The sequence below is a fragment of the Aulostomus chinensis genome, chromosome 5 (genome assembly GCF_037954235.1).
Source record: "Aulostomus chinensis isolate RoL2024-O1b breed Wild chromosome 5, RoL_Achi_v1.0, whole genome shotgun sequence".
Taxonomy (NCBI): domain Eukaryota; kingdom Metazoa; phylum Chordata; class Actinopteri; order Syngnathiformes; family Aulostomidae; genus Aulostomus; species Aulostomus chinensis.
The window spans coordinates 23416174-23431481 of NC_141324.1; the positions used below are offsets into that span (position 1 = coordinate 23416174).

The 15308-nt window shown below is 41.4% G+C and overlaps 2 protein-coding genes and 1 long non-coding RNA gene across 6 annotated transcripts; 2 read left to right on the plus strand and 1 right to left on the minus strand.

Annotated features, from left to right (window-relative positions):
• Window positions 1–889: 889 nt before the first annotated feature.
• On the minus strand, window positions 890–3034 carry LOC147261789 (uncharacterized). Its single transcript, XR_015115861.1, has 3 exons — window positions 2309–3034; window positions 2131–2206; window positions 890–1055 (listed from the first exon to the last, which is right to left on the minus strand). It is a non-coding gene; the product is annotated as an uncharacterized LOC147261789 (long non-coding RNA).
• LOC147261790 (aquaporin-1-like) lies at window positions 2424–7988 on the plus strand. Of its 4 annotated transcripts, none has more exons than XM_086203997.1 (5): window positions 2424–3110; window positions 5724–6206; window positions 6761–6922; window positions 7098–7178; window positions 7423–7988. In XM_086203997.1, the coding sequence occupies exons 2-5, from the start codon at window positions 5772–5774 to the stop codon at window positions 7600–7602; spliced, it is 858 nt and encodes a 285-aa protein (XP_086060123.1). In that variant the 5' UTR covers window positions 2424–3110; window positions 5724–5771; the 3' UTR covers window positions 7603–7988. The 4 variants fall into 4 exon arrangements, with proteins under 4 accessions (XP_086060123.1, XP_086060124.1, XP_086060125.1 ...); XM_086203998.1 differs by lacking the exon at window positions 2424–3110 and adding an exon at window positions 3323–3465; XM_086203999.1 differs by lacking the exon at window positions 2424–3110 and adding an exon at window positions 3608–3773.
• A 5680-nt stretch (window positions 7989–13668) lies between these two features.
• On the plus strand, window positions 13669–15292 carry LOC147261791 (aquaporin-1-like). Its single transcript, XM_086205016.1, has 4 exons — window positions 13669–14166; window positions 14521–14679; window positions 14864–14944; window positions 15041–15292. The coding sequence occupies exons 1-4, from the start codon at window positions 13795–13797 to the stop codon at window positions 15227–15229; spliced, it is 801 nt and encodes a 266-aa protein (XP_086061142.1). The 5' UTR covers window positions 13669–13794; the 3' UTR covers window positions 15230–15292.
• Window positions 15293–15308: the final 16 nt, after the last annotated feature.

A 15308-nucleotide genomic window follows, 5' to 3' on the forward strand; every position in this document is an offset into this window, starting at 1 on the left:
AGCTAAATTCCTCTTATTATCAAGGTCATTGCGAGGGATAACCTCTTCTCGTCCCGCCAATCAAAACATCTTTTTAGGAGTAACATTATCAAGCTTGTCCTTCGCTGATTTCGCTCCCTTTTTTTTTCTGTTTTTCTTCCAAGTCTCCTCATAGAAAATGTGACGGTGTCATATTGAAGGATTTTCATTGCATAGAAAACAACTCATGACCAAAGTGTAATTAGTTTGAGCAATTAGTAAAATGAGTTCCTGACTGTCACAGGCAGTTTCGCGGGTCACTGGATTTCTGAGTCGTCCACGTTCCTCAACCTTTACCCTCTCGGTCTGTTTGTTCAACCACAAATCACATTATTCCCAGTAAACACTCCACCTATGTGTATGGTTAGCTACCACGGTGGCCATTTTCAGCGTATCATACCATCATGAATTCACTTGGGAGGAGCAACGTGTCCAGTTCGTGTCCGTTTCCTTTTTTCTTCCAGTTTTCACATAATTTTCTTTAATGCAAAACATCTCTTAATTAAAAAAGAACTTAAGATAACAAGGAACCTGCTACCAAGGGCCCGACTGACAGAGGATTCATGGGGCCACTACTACATATGGATATTTATATGGCGCTGTTGCAGCTCTTCATTTAATTCTTGATACATTTATGAACTTTTCCTCGCATTTTTTTCAATTATTTTACGGCTGTATCTTGTATTTGTGGTCTGTTATTCCACATTGATGCTAACCTTTTGCTACTTGCCACACTTGACCCTAAATACCATAGCAACTCATGTGATAATGAAGCCCACCAAGATCTTGACCCCCCCCCCCCGACATTTATGTTACATTGTTTTTAGAGCAATCACTTCCATTAGCTTGAAACGGTAAAGGTTTCCCCTCACATTTATTTCAACTCTCACATAAATCACTAACACAGAACTTCTCGCGGTGTTTATACGCTGAGTGTTTCTGAGCATTCTCGACATTCCTTCGCCAGCGGTCTGAGCACCTCTCGATGTGACATCCCTCCGTCGGCTACGGCAAAGTGTTTAGAATGATCCAAAACTCTGATAAGACACAGAGACATATACATTTTACTGTAAACTGTGAATGATTTGTAGAATCACCGCAACGGTTGTGCAACATTTAGGAAGGTGTTGTGCTTTCCCTAATGTCAAAGCAGGTCACAGCCATGTTCATCGTCTGTATGAGGATGTGATGCAAGCAATACATTCAATATATGAAATACATACTCTACATTCATTCAATATATGTGAATGGTTCTGCCGAAGACGGGTGTTTGATTGTTTCTTATATCACTCTTCTATTATTCATATTAAAGTTTTGTGAGCAGATAATTATAGATTATGATAATATATTAATGAGACGAGGGCATCTTCCCTTCTGGTCGTTAGCCTCACTCATAAGAAAGAGGGAGAGATTTATTTATGAAGCCATACGGTATAAATCTTCTGCTGTTCACCTTTGCATTAATTTGTCTTATTGTTTTTTTTCTTTTCCATATGACAGAAAAATACAACTTCAAAATAAAATACAGTCGCACTGACTTTTCCCCCATATTTTAACCATTCAGCATATTTTTAAGTAAGAGTTAAGTACTCTTGATTCCATAAGTCAAAAATAGAATAACCAACTGTTAAGCTTTTTAAGTGCTTCAGGTAACCTTGAAAATAAAATATAGCTTCTTCTATCATGTTCATATGGCTCAGTAAGCTTACACTTTTAATTTCAACCTGTTACTCTTTCAAACTGCATGAGCTAACATCTTTTAACTAGTTTTAACCCCTTTAAGTACATAAAATGACAGTTCTCACCTTTTTTAACCTTCTGTACAGCTTGTATTTGAACATCTTCTAACATGAAATGCAACTTTTAAACATTTAAACACGGGTTTTCTTTCATAGAAATGTCCAGGGACCCCAAAATAACTCAGCCCACCACAACATGGACATGACCGGAGCGACGCCATTACATGCAACATGCAAGGAAATACAGCTGCCACACTGTCCACAAATACACTCATACAACATTACATTAACCTGTTTCCCAGACATTTATACATTCAACACATGCTAAAACAGTGAACCGTAGTTACTCTACAAAGCTAACTGTTTTACCCACCTGTAAACAGGAGATATAAATGAGACAGGGCAACTTTACGTCTGGTCGTCAGCCTCACTTGTAAGAAAGAGGGAGGCTGCAAAGCGGCACGTACTGCCATAAATATGATTTCCGAACAACATAAAGCCATATAAATATGACTCCTGACATTAAAACAACATTATCATTTTGTAGATACCTGGGAAACTGCTGGATTACCCAGGAAAAAAAAAAAACTATTTACCATCAAATATCAAATAAAAATATCACAATTGTGGGTGTCACACTTCTATTGTTTGTCCATTATTCAAGTGATGATTCTAGTACATTGGTTCAAAAGTTTGATATAATGGTGATATGATGTATCAAATAGACCACAGATGGCTAAATCAATAAGTGTTTTCAGTGTAGAACCGTTGAATTCCTCCCTCAGTTTTATTCCATCTTGGTACCCTTTGCGTTCACATTTTTTGGAGGGAAACCGATTTTTTTTCCAACAGTTAAACTACTTTTGTTGTACGACTGTTGATGTATATTTCAAGCATCTTTCAGGCAACAATATAGTGATTTAAATATGTGGTTGTTTTATGGAGATGAAGGTTACAATTTGTGACATTACGTTGGGCATTTTGCTATGGACATTACAGGCTGACTGGTCATTGCTGCTGCTGAGTGCTGAGTCAGGCTAGTTGGGGATGCTAGTTAGCTTAACTGTACCCTGCATGTAGTTAGTTGTTGTTGTTGTTGTTTTAATATATCACAAATCAAAGTGTTTGTGGATTAACTGAACATATAGCTGGATAAAGATAACATGGATTATTGCGGATGACATGCTTGAGAGTATAAGTGTTGCTTCAGGGCAGTTATGCTGTTATTTTGTTGCTGTAGCTATTGTTAGCCGTCGGTCAACGTTAGCTTCGAGCTAAATAGCTGCATTCCAGTCTATCATAGAAGTAAATCAGGAGGGAAAACCAGCTTCTTGAGCACAAGACACTTATGTGGTGAGTACTTTAAAGGCTAAAATCCCTTTTTGGATTAATTATTACTTTCATTTGCCTAATTGGACCATTTCCTGAGAGGTAACTTTGGTCAAGTCTAACAATCCCAAGGACCGTCACCATTCCTATCTGGTCCTGACCTCCATCATTTTTCTGGGCAGAAAAATGAATCACTGTCTGCCTCAACTGTCAAAAAAAATGTGATGCTGTCAAAAACGTATTATATCATTTTAAGATCTGAATGCTGCTCTGTGCCATCTACCACATCCCTACTCATGTTCAGTTATTGAGCTGGATGAAGTGAAACCTTTTCATCTTGACAGTCACAGGATGAGCAAAACATGTCAAACCGTAACATGTATGAATCAGATGAAAATTCCTCTGAAAAAGGAAAGCATCTGTCAAGCCGTGTTCACACCAAATGCGAATTTCGCGTTGCGTTGTTCGCGCGAATTTGACGCCAGATCATTTTAGTGTCCATTTGTGTCATTCACGCGAATACGCAAATTCGCTCACCTGCCCGAGTAGCGAGTATTTCTGGTAACATTTCTTTCCGTCATTTCACCATGAATATTCACAGAACTGTTGCGTTGTACCTGCCGTGGAAGCCAGAAATACGTCGGAAAACTGAACGCTGTTGTATCTGGGTTATCAAACCATCTAGAGGTGAGCTCAGCTCGGTGAATTTCACCGCTCGGTGAACCGAGCTCCTCCAGGGGCTCTGTCTGGATAACCGCCGTTTCAAGCGGTATTTTCGGATGACGACTGGCCAGTTTGACGACCTGCTAGCTAGGATCGGTGACAGAATCTCATGAATGGACACCAATTTATTCAACTGGTTCTTGTAATTTTGACACGTAGTGTCATATAGCACCGGGTTCCACACATAGCCACAATCGACTTGTCCACCATCTTGTCAGTCACAGTCAGTCACAGTCAGCCGTGACGTCAGGACATCCTCAATGCTGATTGGCTGTCTTGACGCGAATTTTTCGCCAAAGTTCAGTATTTTCAACTTCACGCATTAGCGTCATTCACGCTGCCAGACTGAAAATTCGCGTCATTCGGGCGTTTTTTGAATGGAAACTGTTCGCGCGAATACGCGTTCGGTGTGAACACAGAGTCACGCTCTCAACAACATTTACTGAAACAACCACCTGGCGACACACGACTGATATCCATTACACCCTAAATTTTGAGGTGTTTTTTTTTAACGTTAGGAATCCTGGGTTTATGTTCATGATTCATGGTATTGCGAAATTCCCTAAATGATCATTTCCACATTTTGCTCCCTTGCTCACTGTCAGAAATGTGACTTCTGTAACTCCATTGAACTTGTATGAGTACAAGCAGCACAGTTAATAATTAAGAGGTTGTAGGCTTTGTTTTCAGGACACAGCACTTTCCCTTTTTCTGCCTTTGATGCTGTTTAAGAATAGATTCTACCGTGAAAGAGTTAGTTACAATTATGCTTGTGTCATATAATTTACATCCTGATCCTGTCTGACATTGTTCTAGTTGGTGAAATGCGAGGGACGCGTGTGTTTAGGATACAGTACACAAAATAATGTGTCACATAAAAATTGTGCTTTTTATGTCCCTGTACCTTTTGTCCAAAAGATGAATCCGCTATATTCCTAAGTGAATCTAAGCGCAACTGATTTGATTTGAGCAAGACATTAAATTATCTTCGGGAATGACAAAAATCCGATTTCACACACACATGTACATGCACCTAAGTACAAGAGATGAAAAAGTAGACTCCATGACATGATCTCACTGTCCTCTGGCTGCTGTTTGCTGTCACACCCCTTTGGGTCAGGAGCCAGGTGCAAGAGGCAGCTCATTTCTCAGAGTTGATGTTTCACCGTGCTCCAACTTTGTACTCTACATTACATATAATTATTATTTAACAAACATCCGTCCAGTCAATGAGTTACTGATACTCTTTTTTTTTTTTCTTAAATTTTCTCTACACCACATTTTCTTTGTGATCCAGAAACTTGCTGCATACATTTAAATATATTTTCTGCCTACAGGTTGTCTTAGCTGTCTTTTTATTAACATTTTTTTTTAACTCTTTCAAGCTGTGTCTCTGTGTCAAAGCCTGACCTTGGGTAAAAGATGTCATTTGGGTGGTCTTGTAAAGGTTTGAAAGCCCTCTGTGGCGGGGAGGGAGGGAAGTATCAGGGAGTTGTCTGGCTTCTCTCTTACGCTCCCTTATGTGCTGTCAGTGATTCATGTGTGATCAAGGAGTGAAAGGTACAATGTAAAGTGCAAGGTTGTACCTTTTTACAACTGAAACACAAACATGAATGGAATTGATTAAACTGGATACCATTCACCCTCCAAAGAAAATAGGTTTTCTGACTGAAATTTAAAAACTTTACTATACAGGAAATGTTTAGATAATTGGAAAATGTACTTGTAGGGAGAGCATTTTCTTGGACAGAATATCATTACTTACAAAAGACCAGAAAGTTTGGTACTGGGAGGTACTGGGAGAGAGGGGCAGGAGGACAGGGGGAGGAGGAGGAGGAGGAGGAGGAGGAGGAGGAGGAGGGAGAAACCAGTCTTTTGAATCTCTCATTAATTCAGTGTGGCCCTCTCTTTCAGTGTTTTAAAGCCCGCCCCCTGACCATTATCAGCCCTTCAGCCTTATATATGCAGCCTGTTGCTGTTGTTTGTGAGTACACGCGCATTTCAGCGGGCCAGCACAAAATCCACAGCCGGACAGCCACCATGAGAGAGTTTAAAAGCAAGGAATTCTGGAGGGCAGTTCTGGCCGAGCTGGTCGGCATGACCCTTTTCATCTTCCTCAGCATCGCTGCAGCCATTGGGAACCCAACTAGCCAAAGCCAAGATGTGAAGGTGTCTTTGGCCTTCGGACTGGCTATTGCCACACTAGCCCAAAGTTTGGGCCACATCAGTGGTGCCCACCTGAACCCTGCAGTTACCTTTGGGATGCTTGCCAGCTGCCAGATCAGCTTGTTCAAGGCCATCATGTATATTGTGGCCCAGATGCTGGGTTCAGCTCTGGCCAGTGGTATTTTGTATGGAGCACGGCCAGCTACCACTGATGCACTGGGGCTCAACGCGGTAAGTACAAAGATTCACCTTCCCATATAATTCAAAATTTAGAGTTTTTAACACCTCGCATTTTACAGAAATGTGATCTAGTTGCTTGTGTTTATAATTTCAACTTAAGCTTTAACTCAGCTGATACAAAAGCTGCTTGTTTTGTTCTTTGGACGTTCTGTCTGTTCATTATTGGACGGTGATGACAAATGCTTAAAACGCACCACACTGATACAGCTGAAAGAATTTGCAAATAACATGCAATGTCAACTTCTTTCTCAGCTGCAAATTTTGGGACTAGGGCACCTGGGGCTTTTATATTCCATTTAAAAAGAAACTCTACTTTCTCATCAGTATTTGATATGATCAGCTGTGTGGACTGGCAAGGCAAGATATCCGCTTGCTGTGCAGAAGCTGCAATGTGGCTCTTGATTCTCTGCCAAGTCTCTGTGAAACGTCTTGTGTGAAGCCAGCAGCTGTTAAATGGGAAGTGGTCTGGATGGTAAATTCTCCATCTTAACTGGTTCAGAGTGACAAACTTGTTGTTGTTTTGGATTCTTTCCTACCTCTCGCAGCTCAACGGAGTCACTCCCAGCCAAGGTGTGGGCATAGAACTCCTGGCAACCTTCCAGCTGGTGCTGTGTGTTATTGCAGTCACTGATAAAAGGCGGCGTGATGTCACTGGCTCGGCACCCTTAGCCATCGGCCTCTCTGTCTGCCTGGGACACTTGGCAGCTGTAAGTTCCTCCACAATATTTATTTAGAATGAGGCGCAGGGCATTTCAGCCACCAGTAGCAATCATAGAGGTCTTAGAGGGAAATGTCATGTATTGTTTTAGCTCCTCACCCTCATTACACTAGCAGAGCGTGTAGCTGAAGGTGTCCTTTGATGTTCTTTGCTCTCAATTACAGATCAACTACACCGGCTGTAGCATCAACCCCGCTCGCTCCTTCGGTCCAGCTTTGATCCTCAATGATTTTACGAACCACTGGGTAAGACATATTTTCCACATATCTCACACTTTACTGCATGCGTCTTCTGTCAGGCTTAAATAATCCTACACCGCCGGAACAGACAGATGATTCTTAAGCATGTGACTCCTCCCTCAGGCTAATGATTTATATGGTTCCTATTGTTTTACAATTGAGATATTGACCAGATGGACATGATATTTCTTCGTGTGATAACGGTTGATCTTTAAGCCACCCAGATATTGATCAGAGTTATCTACTGCAGGTGTTCTGGGTGGGGCCAATGTGCGGCGGCGTGGCGGCAGCTCTCGTGTATGATTTCCTCCTGTCCCCTAAATTTGACGACTTCCCCGAGCGTATGAAGGTTCTGGTGAGCGGCCCAGCGGGAGAATATGATGTTAATGGAGGCAATGACAACACAACTGTGGAGATGACGACAAAATAATCCCTTTGTACCATTGTACATGTCTATATTCTTGTATAAAAACAAAAAAAGAAACGCTCTTGAATTAGTGTAGTGGTGCCAGTATTTTTTTTGTTTTTTGTTTTGAAATACCAATGAAGTTTGTGGTAACGGGTCATTTAGTGTGTTGTTTTAACTCACTCCTAGTTCGACCCCCACACACTCCCACTTCAAGTCAAGGTTGTGAACATCTTGGCACATCGTTGTGTTAAAATGATTTCCCATATCAGTATTCTGTGTTGAGCCATTTTTTGTTGTTGTATGCACATTTTTACGCACCTGTGTGACTCTGTCTGACTGATAATATATGGCGTGTACCCTCTGGAAATGTCTCTCACTTTTTTAAGTAAATAAAACACTTGTTGTTACACTTTTCTGCTCCTCCTGCTTTTGTCTTTTATACTTTCCCCAATAAATATTTACTATGAATCAATATTCAGCGGATTAAATCTCATCCATGTGTTGGGAAATAACTAATCAGGCATGCAGAGCCTTGAAAAAAACATTTATCTGAATAGATTTGTATTCAGCTTACAAATGAACATCACAATGTCTTTCAGAGGATTTCGAGTTGAAAACACAGAGATTCATCAAAGGCTGGATTAAGCTTTTAGCTGACCCCAGAGGCTGAACTTTGTTGTTGCGCCCCCACTGCCCCCCCCCCCCCACTCCCTCTTTTCCAGCCCTTTGTGCATTGTGTGTTTTGCCCTGTCAAATCCAAGTTCCCATCAAGGACAAAGCAAACAGTAGACTATACATGGCCCCGGGCTCTCTGTTTAAGGTTCTGAATTTTTTTTTTTCTCTCACTTTATAAATTAGTGTTGTACATGAAGTGTAGTCAATAGACACTCACCTACGGCATCGCTGCAGGACACAGACACAGGGTTATAGAGTCCTACGTCAACATGTTCACCTTCACTACCTGGTGCGTCATTTTATTTGGTTAGGAACCTTAAGTAGGTCAGAATTTCTGAGAAATTTGAGCCAAAATCCATTCAATTTTTTTTTTTTCTTCCATGTTTCAGCTTTTGTCTTTGGACAATGGGTCAAAAATAAATTTGCAACAGGCCGGTGGAAGGGCTTTCCAGACGCATGCCGCATGCCCACCATCTCCTGTCAGTAAAGAAGAAATTATCCAACAAGTGTGTCAGTGATAGCTGAGTAGATCTCAGGACTGTTAATCCTGTTAATGAACTGTTAATCCTCTTTATCAAACACTCTGTTGTGAAGAACTCCAGGGTGGAGACCAGCGCTGCTCTCTGTAACTTAAGAGAGTGGAGTCGTTAAAAAAATAAAATTCTCTGGCACCATCACAGCATGATCTCATATACATTCAAGAAAATAAAACACAACGATCACGTACGGCGCTCAGTTGCATCTTTAAAGGTCTTTTCAACATGCAGGCAACGTTCTTCGCACTTCCTGTTGTCTCCTCTTGAATCTAATTTCAAAATCTCAAAAGTGAGGTTGTTGGCTATTTTTCCACTTTGACACGTCTCAGTTCACCATCTCTGGTCTGGTCAATTATGCAAAACAGTACATACTTAATAAGATCATGCATAATTTGCATGTTTAAAAATCTCAGAAAATTCTAAATCAATTTGGGAAGATTGGCTGGGAGTTCATTTTATTATCTACCTAACGTCTTAAATAATACACCACATATCTTCAGAGTCCGTGTTCTCAAAATGTGTTTCTTCTCATCTTCGGAGCCAGAAATCTGCTCTCTGTTAACACCTGCAAGCATTTGTTCATAGTGTGATTTATAAAACATTTTATTCCAAAAACAACATAGTTGGAATTCATTTTATAAGGCTGTGGGTCGTATTTTCAGATTTATGGAGTGGTCAGAGGGTATATCTAAAATCCCCTCCGTAAAACCTTATCTCAAGTAAGACAAGAAAATAAAACAAGAGAGGATAACTTCATCCCATGTTCAGATCTCCTCAATGCCTGAAAATCTGTGCGTATCTAATTATGTAATTCCTCATAAATACATGTACACATACCATTTAAGGGAAAAAAAAATTTACTATGAGTTTATTTATTTTGTACTCTTCGCTATTTCAGTCGTGTCTGAACTTAAATCCTCCAATTTTCTTGCATCTTCTCCTTTTGTGTGTCTGAAACAATCGAGTCTTGTGAGCGGTGACATGTTTCTATCTTTGGGAGGTGAATGACATCACGGGTGGTCGCTCCGTTGGTGAGCGTTTCCCTCCAGCAGCTATCAAAGAGCACATAGAGGAGTTTCTCTGACTCATCTCGCCTTAATCCAGCCCCCCTGGGTTAGCTGGCCAGTTGACGGCAGCTCGCCAGTCGGACATAGAAAGTTTGAATAACTTGGCTTTGACCCCGCAGGTCGTTGCTCATCCTTTGACAGAGGAGGCTGTTATTAAACATCCATTCACGCTGGAGCAAAGTGTACTGGAATTGCTGCTCACTGATGTGCTCAAAGGTGCAGGGGCTAAAGGTGAAAAAAAAAAGGGTGACTTGAAAAAAAGTGTGTGTGTGTGTGTGGGGGGGGGGGGGGGGGGGGGACCTCCACCACATGCAGCATATTGTTTGCATCTGGGGTTAAGGTTAATTTCTGCTTCGTTTGCCTGAGTTACTGACATAAGAGGACGAGATTTTTGTGCAGCGCTTGAACTGAAGAGAGTCATACTATGGGCTGCAGCTACGACGTGGAGGTCAAGAGGCATGAAGCGTGGAAGAGTCTCATTCAGACACAGCCTGGCTGAATGGAGGTTTTAGAATTTAGAGGCAAAAAAAAAATAGCAGGAGCAGTCAGCCATTGAAACCTTTACAAAAACAGCTTTTGGATGCTTGTTCTGGAACAACTATTGGAGTTCAGCCGAGTGACTAGTCTCATGCTGGATCTTATACCAGCAGGTCACTCACTGGTTTCACTGGGGCTCAACAGCCCAACAAATGTATACTGGTGTGACTTACTGCAGCTTTGACTTGAATCATTAAAAACACTTCTCCAGGAAAGAAAAAAAAGTCTCCCGCTGAATAGAAGAGAATTCATATTTTTGGGAAACAGTTTGAGCGAGTGAGAGTCACTTATTCCACAAACTAACAGCATAGGTGTCCACATCTACCTAATAATCAAAGAAATGCTAACGTAAACATATTAACTGTCAATAAAGTCATATAATATGCAATGACGTGAAGGAATCCTTAGCATGAGGTGGCCAGGCGGTCAGTACAGCATCATGGGTAATATGGTTACATAATGTGAATTACATTCCAACCCTCGGGGATGTTTGCAAACTGAGTAGCGCTAGAAAAGTAGCGAAAGTCCCAGTGCGGTGGGTAATGCCACAGTGAGTCACTATCACAGAAGCTAGCACTGGCATATGTGCAGCTGTAAGCAAAAAAAAAAAAAAAAAAAAAAAAAAAGAGCCATCAATGACGTAGAGACTTGTCTTTATTTGTCTTTCTGACTGCCTGTACTGTCCTGCTCAGCTTCGACAATTGCGACACTTCCACTGACCTCACCCATCCAACTGCTGTTCCTATAGGTGCACCCATCACTCCTCCCTTCTCTGTCTCATACGCTTCTCCTTTTTTTCCTGTTCCCTCTCATGCTAATTCACGCTGCATAACGTCAAATACTCTGCAGTTACTGGTAACAGCAGGAAGTTGTGTTTCATGGGATTAATTCCGGGGAAGATGGCATTTGATGATCTCATCTGAAACCAACTATGTTCTCAGGAAACAACCGTTTTCCATGAGTCTCCTCTTTAATGTCTGTGTCACTTTTTAAAGTTTGTGTTGGCGCACAGCCTCATTCAATGAGGCAGTACTTTCCGAGAAATTCAAGTTCCCGCATTTTGAATCATATGATGTCAAATTATTAAGAGATTCAATCATATTTTCTATCAAAAATGCAATATCCATTGCAGTTTTATCAATGGCATCTAGCTGGTACATGTATAAGAAAGATGCCATAGTGGGAAGTGACAGACCCCGGAGGACAAACCTGGTGGGAGTATTGTGGTGGTGGGATTAAATAAGGACTAATTTAAAGAAAATCATCAAGAGTCTTTTCCCCCAAAGAAACAGGATTGACACCTGGGCTTATTATCTCTCAATTTAACTCAAATTTTGGATTTAAAGACAATTTTTTAAGGGAATATTTGGTGTTTATCTATGTTGTTTAGTCCTTTTTAAGCAACTGGGTGGAATTTTTTTTTTTAAGTTGTCAGAGCCATTTTATTCTGCTTAACAGACCAGTACACATATTGATTATATCCTTGACTTGTTTCCACTTCTGCTTTATTGAACATCCAGTTCAGCCTGTAAATCCAACTCTCAAAACAGAACACAAGCATAAATATAATAAATCATCTGTGGAGCTCTTTAGAACTCAGAGTATAAGTGACTTCCATCCATCCATTCATCCATTTTCTTCCACTTATCCTGTTAAGGGGGGGGGGGGGGGGGGGGGGGGTTGGAGCCTATCCCAGCAGCCTTCAGGCGAGAGGCAGGGTTCACCATGAAAAGCCAACACATACAGACAGACAGACAACCATTCACACTCACAGGGAGAACATGGAGACTCCGTACAGAAAGATCCCGTGCCCAAGCAGGGACTCAAACCTGGAACCTTCTTGCTGTGAGGCAACAGTGCTGACCACTGCACCACCGTGCCGCCCTATAAGTGACTTGATTTGTTTTATCTCGTAATTTCATGGTAAAGCCAGAGAAGGAGACGTCATGACTTTTCAAGATGAAAAGTTGGAGTGAGTTCTGTTCTGAATCACAGAAACTGATGGCAGTTGTTGTCTCCGACCAATTGATTAGGAGAAAAAAAAAGTGCGATTTGAGTAGATTTTGTCAATTTGATAAATTAACGGCTCAGCCTTCGTGTTTCGGGCTGTTGTATTTTCAACACCTTGTTCAACTATTTCTCAGAAGGGTTCACTACAGGGTCATACTTCCAATTTAAGCATTAGAACTCAAAATAAATAAAACCCAGTGAGTACCCATCAGGAGACCTGGCAATCTCATTTACATGAGATTATTATATATCTGTTTAAAAATCTTGAGCCAAATGGCAGTTCTCTCAACATGTGGAAATATATATCTTTACGATCAAACAAAGTCAGTCCTTGCAGATTTGCCAGTCCTGATCAGATCAGTATACATTTCAGCTTCCTGCTCCGTTGCGAGACCTGGCAGGCCCATAAAGCTGCTCCTGCTCGTAGGGTTAGAAGGCACAACCTTCACCCTTCCTGTCAGTTCTCCCTGATTATCTCCCCGCTCTGCTGTCACGTTCGCTTTATTATGTGGACTTCATTACGCCGCTTTCATCCTGCTCGCCCGACGTATTAAATCCTTCAGGATCTGAGCTGCAATGCAGTCAAAACAAACTCAAATACTACTTGATAGGAGAGTAATTTTTTTTTTTTACAAACTCAAGAAATAGGAAAATTTGAAAATAGTGTGTTCTTCTTCTTCTGGATGCAGCATTGTTGGCCAAAATTTAAAGTTGAGACTGTGACAGGTTTCCTGCTCTTACATTTGATGAGAAGACACAACACAGCATGACCTTTTGACCTCTCCGTTCTTTCACACAAGAAACAGAAAGGGAGGCTGGTTTCCTTGTCCCGAATTCAAAAGCGCCCATTTCCTTCACAGCAGCATATGACCAATGTTAACTTCAATGCTGCCGACCCTGGATGACACACGATGAGAATAGAAGAAGAAGTATGAAAGAAAGCGATGCTATTTCCCATTTCCACTTATGGAAAAAAAAAAAAAAAAACCTGAATGAGAAAATTTAAGTTCAATCTTCATAAAAGACATTAAAGTTTTTTTTTCAATATTCTTTTAATCCCTCCTAAAAATATTATTTATTGAGATACACTTGCTTTTCATTATACTGGCTCAAAAATACTAACCCGGAGGTGAAGAATTTATTGAATCATGAGTGCAAGCTGCTGTTTCGCTGCAAAAACCCTCCTTTTTATTCCATAGGAGTGAAGACATGGAGGTCGATCTCTCAGCTGTTACTAACGAGGCCTGATTCTTTAAAGCCACACACACTTGCGGTGTGCCGGTGAATGAATTCCACTCATGATGTTCTCTGTCGACTTCCTGGTGTAACCAAACTCTGCTCCAAATCTGTCTTGTAGTTCTTGTGATGTGAACATCATCTGTGCAGTCATGTTAGCTGGATCAGAAATGAAAACATGGGCATTCGCGAGGGCAATTCTGGCTGAGTTTATCGGAATGATCATCTTCATCTTCATCGGACTCTCTGCAGCGATCGGGGATAAAAATAATTCTTATCCTGACCAGGAGATTAAAGTAGCATTTGCTTTTGGTTTAGCTATCGCCACATTAGCTCAGTGTTTAGGTCCTATTAGCGGCGCCCACCTTAATCCTGCAATCACCTTGGGAGTTCTGGCTAACTGCCGGATGAGTGTCATCAGGGCCCTTTTTTATATTCTAGCTCAGGTTTTGGGGGCAGTGGCTGGCAGTGCTGTTGTCTATGGTATCAAGCCAGAATCCACAGAATCACTGGGAGTTAACAAGGTGAGTCCATGTGCTCCTGCTCAGATTTAGTGCTGTGGTGGGTGTTGTCTCTTGATAAATGTGAAACTCTCATTGATCAAGTTCTAATCTTTTAAGACCTCCGCTGTTCAATTTAAATGTCACATTTCTATTACAGCTGCAGGCTTCCCCATCAGGGAGGGTGATGGATGGAAGTGTGCGCTGTCTACTTTAGCTACTGAATCAATCAGGCCACTTCCTCGGTGCATTGCATTTACACGGCCTTTGTTTTGTTTGGTAGCGACTACAAGTGTCATATTTCCTTCTAATGAAGTATGTCGGATGCTTTTAAAAGATGCGGAGCTCAAGCCAGATTTGTTTTCTCTTTTATTTCAGTTAAATGGAATCACGCCATGTCAAGGTTTTGGTGTGGAGTTCCTGCTCACCCTCCAACTGGTCCTTTGTGTGATCGCAGTTACGGACAAAAGACGTGACGTCAGCGGCTTTGCACCTCTGTCTATTGGACTGTCTGTAGGGCTTGGGCACCTCGCAGGGGTGAGATTAATACAAACATCCCCTTTATCTTGTTTTCAATTTGTTAGATGGTTCATCCATCATGTGTTGCCTGATACAATGGATTGGCTTAAGAAATGAGGTGGCTGTAAATCAGAGTTGCATGTAATCTGCTGATGCACAGCCAGAGAGGTAAGTGTTGTTTTCCTCTGATTATGTTTTACAGATCAGCTACACAGGATGTGGAATCAATCCAGCTCGATCCATCGGGCCCGCAATTATACAGAAGTCCTTTGATAATCACTGGGTATGCGATTGTGCAGATATGAATCATGTCTTATGAGTCATTCCTGTTAAAATCAAAAATATACCAATCCTGTTGTTGTTGTTGTTGTTGTTGCAGGTGTACTGGGCCGGACCGCTGAGTGCCGGCGTGGTGGCGGCTCTTCTGTATGATTACCTGCTGGCACCCAGAGATGAGTCCTTCAGTGAAAAAACAAGAGCTTTGTTCTGCTGTGGCTCGGCACTGGAAAGTGAACCTCAGGAGCCCCTTCTGGATGACGTTAAAGAATTATCAAAGGAGAAAGTTTGAATGGAAATGACTGCTGCAAAGTCTCCTTTTTTTTTTGTATCAAATAAAACACTTCCAAGCTTATTTTTCATTGGGTCTT

What these genes read in the sequence shown, in the direction of transcription:
- LOC147261790 (XM_086203996.1), top strand. An exon ending in ATGCACTGGGGCTCAACGCG is followed by an intron (nt 6,207 to 6,760) that starts GTAAGTACAAAG and finishes TACCTCTCGCAG; the next exon opens with CTCAACGGAGTCACTCCCAG. An exon ending in ATGATTTTACGAACCACTGG is followed by an intron (nt 7,179 to 7,422) that starts GTAAGACATATT and finishes TATCTACTGCAG; the next exon opens with GTGTTCTGGGTGGGGCCAAT.
- LOC147261791 (XM_086205016.1), top strand. Translation starts at nt 13,795, where the DNA reads ATGTTAGCTGGATCAGAAATGAAAACATGGGCATTCGCGAGGGCAATT. An exon ending in AATCACTGGGAGTTAACAAG is followed by an intron (nt 14,167 to 14,520) that starts GTGAGTCCATGT and finishes CTTTTATTTCAG; the next exon opens with TTAAATGGAATCACGCCATG. An exon ending in AGTCCTTTGATAATCACTGG is followed by an intron (nt 14,945 to 15,040) that starts GTATGCGATTGT and finishes TTGTTGTTGCAG; the next exon opens with GTGTACTGGGCCGGACCGCT.